The 1,470-nt window shown below is 42.7% G+C and overlaps 1 protein-coding gene across 1 annotated transcript; it reads left to right on the plus strand.

Moving 5' to 3' along the window:
• The first annotated feature begins 738 nt into the window (after positions 1-738).
• On the plus strand, positions 739-1,185 carry gng8 (guanine nucleotide binding protein (G protein), gamma 8). Its single transcript, XM_076267777.1, has 2 exons — positions 739-822; positions 1,057-1,185. Exons 1-2 carry the CDS (start codon positions 739-741, stop codon positions 1,183-1,185), a joined length of 213 nt encoding a protein of 70 aa, XP_076123892.1.
• Positions 1,186-1,470: the final 285 nt, after the last annotated feature.

Consider the following 1,470-nt stretch of genomic DNA (forward strand, 5'->3'; position numbering starts at 1 on the left):
CAATACTATATGTACAAAATATAGTGTTTTTTTCCCTAAGTCCTCATGTCATTTTACACCTATTTAGTCGAGGTGTCCATTGTAATGGACATTAAAAAATAGTAATAAAGACATGATTTATCAAATAATTATTTTTTCCCCTTTATTTCTACATTGGAGAGAAGTAAAAATCAGCTGAATATTTTTTTTTTTTGCTCAACAGAAAAAAATCAGGTCTGAAGGGGTTAAAATTAACCAGAGAGCCTTACAGTGTTCAAATTAGAGCTCAAGTTCAAGTGGCAAGCAGCTACATAGTTACATGTAGCAGGAAACAGATCATTACAGACAGTAACAGATAATCAGTCATGTGGTCAGATTTGTTGATATTTGTAAAGTTTAAATGATGACTAAAAGCGACACGCTGATGCTCCTTGATACTCCTGATGCTCCTTGATACTCCTGATGCTCCTTGTTGGTGCCCCCCCCCCCAATCCCATTCCTCCCCCACCTTTCTTATGCAGCCCTTGCCACTTAATCTACTAAACCCCTCTTCTACTGCACTTTTTACCCCCCCCCCCCCCCCCCCCCCCCCCATTAATGCACAAATAGGCTGACACCAGACATAATTTCACTGCATTTCTAACTATATGCATATGACAATAAACTTCCTTGTATCCTTGTATCCTTGTATACGCAGCAGACCCAGTGACTGTACTGTGTTGTGGCCAGCAAGGTGGGAAGCCACAGAGCAAGGGCAAAATGTCCAACAACATGGCCAAGATCGCAGATGCCAGAAAAACCGTTGAACAGCTAAAGTTGGAGGTTAATATTGAAAGAATGATGGTGAGTAAAGAGCTTTGCATATAATTCCCGTATATGTCTTGTATGTGTATGATGGTGCATTAAACAGGCCTTCGAACATGCCATGCGCTCATCGCCATGAGCTTTGAACAAGGTCAAGAAGTACAACTGAGTACAAATCAATGTAGTCCTCATTTTAGGAATAATCCTAAAAAGCTACACACACACACACACACACACACACACAGGATAACAATTTACTGGATGTCCCTGCAGGTGTCCAAAGCTGCAGCAGAGCTGATGGCATACTGTGAGGCCCATGCCAAAGAGGATCCACTGGTGGCCCCTGTCCCCTCCTCAGAAAATCCCTTCAGAGAAAAGAAAATATTCTGTGCCATCATCTAAGCCCCGTTGCCCTGAATCACCCACAAGAGGCCCAGAGGGACTGTCCACAGTGGGAGATGCCATGGCGAGTGAAACCAGATACCTGTGGCAGTGGCAGTTGAGCGTGTCATGTTGTTATCATGGAAAACGGTCCTATTCACTCCCACATGTCCCATGTGTTTTGCTACATTTTAACTGGAAAACTGAAGGTGGTGAATTCACATATTAACAACAGTTTAGGACAATCTTGACATGGAGTCACCTAGAGAGGAAGTGTGTGACCTTAGGATCCATTAAAGTGACTGA

The sequence above is a fragment of the Alosa pseudoharengus genome, unplaced genomic scaffold (assembly GCF_046254945.1).
Source record: "Alosa pseudoharengus isolate Yale_2024_CS ecotype anadromous, Long Island Sound unplaced genomic scaffold, YU_APseudo_1.1 YU_APseudo_1.1_scf_5, whole genome shotgun sequence".
NCBI classification, from domain to species: domain Eukaryota; kingdom Metazoa; phylum Chordata; class Actinopteri; order Clupeiformes; family Clupeidae; genus Alosa; species Alosa pseudoharengus.